Source organism: Empidonax traillii, unplaced genomic scaffold (assembly GCF_003031625.1).
Source record: "Empidonax traillii isolate 1590-97213 ecotype Southwest subspecies unplaced genomic scaffold, ASM303162v1 scaffold189:size1549363, whole genome shotgun sequence".
In the NCBI taxonomy this organism is placed as follows: domain Eukaryota; kingdom Metazoa; phylum Chordata; class Aves; order Passeriformes; family Tyrannidae; genus Empidonax; species Empidonax traillii.
In genome coordinates, this window is record NW_020955382.1 from 1,524,155 (window position 1) to 1,527,667 (window position 3,513).

Genomic DNA, 3,513 nt, shown 5'->3' on the forward strand with positions numbered 1-3,513 from the left:
CCCCCAGATTCCAAAAAAACCACCGTTCCATTCCATGGAGCATAGCAGGCACTTTCCTGTGTGATGAAAATAGTTGTAGAATTGATTATTTAGCTGTGCTTGGTATCTTTTACAATAAAGAAATATCCCAATTACCTACTCTTTTCATGATTTAGGGTTTGGTTCACAATCTGAAAATTACGCGTTTGTGACAAATGTAACTACAACAGGTGCCTTCCCTCTAAAGTTTTACTTCATGTAAAAATAACTCTTTCTTATCACATGGTAAAAAAAAAAAAAAAGGTAATTCCGTTATTTTGGACTCCTTAGGTATCTTTAACTTGTTTTAGTTATGCCTGGATGTCAGTCTGACAGTATTTTAAAAGGGCTGACTTACAGACACTAAACAGTGTCCACTGCTGAAATATGTAACTGTTCACTAGCAGAAAATCTTTTGCTGTGCTGACTGATTCAAAGACATCAGCTTCATACAGGTCACAGCTCGGCACAGGCTCCATTTTATATTCAAGACATTTTTAATATTTCCCCTATCGTAGTAGAAACTTTTTTATTTTGTTGTCTTTTTCCAAGGTTACGGTGCCAGCTTGCATGACAAAAATACACATTTAAAGCTCTCAAGTAAAGACTAAATCTGAAAATAAATCAATATAGTCTTCTAAGGTGCATCACTTTGTCACATCTCTTTTAACTCCTTTGACTCAGGTTAGGTAGAACCCCACTCATCCTTGTTAGCTGTGCCAATTTAATCTCTTAACAGTAAGAGTAAAGTTATCTTGAAAATTAATAACTGAAACCCAAGTCAAAAAAGAGATAGTATATGCATTTATTGTTAAAATAAAAAGCTGTTAATCTTACAGTTACCTGGCAGGAGGTCTAGAGCCACCATGCTGAGGAAGACTTTAAAGAACCACAGTGTTCAATACACTTTCATCATCTAAAGGTATTTCCTTACATCTTCAGTTTTTTGGCATATGTTAATTAATATGTTATATTAATATATTAAATATATTATTTAATATTACTTTAATTACCAAAAAAAAGCAGTTAAATTTTTGTATGTATTTCTAACACGTTTGTACACATTAGCAGAACAGTCTTTCAAGCACTTTTTTTGAACCAATGTCTTTGGTGTGAAACCTCCAGAATACCACAAAAAAGCTAAACCAGCATCATTCCCTAAAGGGATATCAGATTTATTGTGTGATACCAAGGGAGGCGAATTTTAACGTTGTGTAATTCTTTACGGGATGTTTAGTGGAAGGACCAAAGATGACGAAAAGGAGGAATTCAGATGAATCAAGCAGGAAGATGTGTGAGAAAATGGAGGAAAAAGGGGAAAAATGGAATGGTAGAGTGTAGAAAGGTAGCTGGACAGTTTGCCTCTCTCCCTGAACCCTGCACTTGATCACCACAACCTATTCTATATTTTTATCCAATCCCATTTAATGTGTGTGCTTCCTACTCTGAGTATGTGCATAAGCACTAACAAACTTTAGGCTGGATGAATCAATAAGTAGGATAAGAGATCCGTGTGCCAGCCACTGGAGTGGCAACACAAACCTTGGGAGCTCATGCATGTATTTAAAACACATGGAAGAAAAAAAAAAAAACACCTGCAAACCCAAACCAAACCCAAAACCTCCAAACCATTTGGAGCTGGTAAAGAAACCACCCCGTGCTAAAAGGAAACGGTGTATGGAGAACACTCTTCACACGGGACTTGGATTGGTTGAGACAGGCACAGTTCAGTTTTGATTTCAACAGTGGAACCCTCCAGCATATGCAGGAATTAACCAAGTATTATATATAGGGAGATAAACATTAAATTTTGTCTTTTGTGATAAACTGCGTTCAGATATCCTTTGTGTCTTCTCGTATATAGCTCAAAATTCCTAACTTAAGGAGTGTGTGCTATAGACATTACTTCTCCAGTACTCACTTTTTCTTTGTCCTCCAACAATGCATGATTTTTGGAGGTCAACACAACGCATTTCCATGCAGTTTTCCAGCAATCCACTGTGCCCACAGGTACAAATCTTGTAACAACCAACATCACCAGCTGAGGATGGCACCTGGATAAGTGTACCTTGGCGGACAATAAAATCAGAGGCTTCTCCCAGTTTGCAGCCTGCATACAAGGAGAAATTTTAGCTCATATTTAGTAAATATGTGCCACCACTGCTACTATTCTATGACTTGTGAAAAATATAAGGTGTTCCTAGAGCACCCTTTGTTCTTGGTCTTTAAAACAAATTTGCTCATTTCACAGAGGCGGGGAGTAGCAGAAGTGGAGGATATTTGTTTGAGACAATGTTCTGAAGTACCTGTAAAAATGTTACTTTAGGGAAACAGACTTGTTATTCCAACAGTTCTCAAGTATTTTAAGAGGTTTTTCCCACAGTTCTGTAGTAGTATGAAACACACATTATATACAAATGCCCTGCAAATTTTAACCAATAAAAAGACTGAATTCAAACATAAAAGTCACTGTCTAACCTTTAGAAGAAGCAAATTGTCTCTTCAACAGCTGTGTGAGCTTGTTTTCAGATGACTTTGAATGACATTCAAAGCAAGTGAAGACAATACAACCTCTAAAGTAATAATTTTTCAGGAAAATAAAATTATTTTGTAAGGGTTACAGAAACAAAACCAAACCAATGCCCCTGGGTTCACATGAAGAATGAATTTAAGCCTATCCTCACTCTTGAAAGAGCACAAGTATCGCAGATGCACAAGTGAAGCAAAGTCCCTGTAATTTCCCCCGTAATTAAAAACCACTGGAGGAACTGCTGATCAGCCACAGAACTGCTGGAACAAAAGAGGCTTGGAGAACTGACACGAGAAAGTTGTGGCAATGTTCTCTAGCACTTCCTCTAGAAAGGAGGCTGCTTCATGCACTTCAGTTTAACGATCAGTGTGTCGCTCTCACTCGCTCAGTCTCTCCCAATACACGTGCTCAAAGTGGTCACCAAACACAAGCTTTCTGCTTCAAGAACTACAGGTGATCCCTCATGTCACTCAGTGACACCTTTTGCTTTAAAAGGAAGGGGAAAAATTGTGGCAAGCACTACCAGATTTAAGGCGGAACGATGAAAAGGCTGTAGAAGCTGGGCATCGCAGAGTCTCACACTTCCTTTTGTAGATCTGACCCGTGCTATGAACACCATCCAAGCCTGCCATTCCAAAGTTAGGTAGCTGAAACTCATTTTACATGAGGCTTTCTCCCCAGTCAGCTCACATTTACACATGGTGCAGAAGTCAGACAACACTAGTGTTCTCATCATCACTATTATTATTATTAACTTTATTTCAATTATTAAACTGTTTTTTTTTTTTTCTCAACCCATGGGTTTTACCTTTTTCCTGATTCTCCTCCCCAGGCTGGAGGTCGTTGGAGGGGAAAGTAAAATAGCTGCATGGTACTAAGGTGCTGACTGAGGTTAAACCATAGCACAGCAATTCACTCTAAAGCCTTCAACGGCATTTCAGTAACATACATTTATCAGTAATATT

General features: G+C 38.1%; 1 protein-coding gene across 1 annotated transcript in view; it reads right to left on the reverse strand.

Annotated features, from left to right (window-relative positions):
• The window catches only part of RECK (reversion inducing cysteine rich protein with kazal motifs), a 31,831-nt gene that overhangs the window by 14,254 nt on the left and 14,064 nt on the right, over positions 1 to 3,513 (reverse strand). The window contains exon 9 of the mRNA XM_027886560.1: positions 1,940 to 2,128. Coding sequence (XP_027742361.1) covers positions 1,940 to 2,128 — 189 coding nt within the window. The remainder of the gene's footprint in view (positions 1 to 1,939; positions 2,129 to 3,513) is intronic.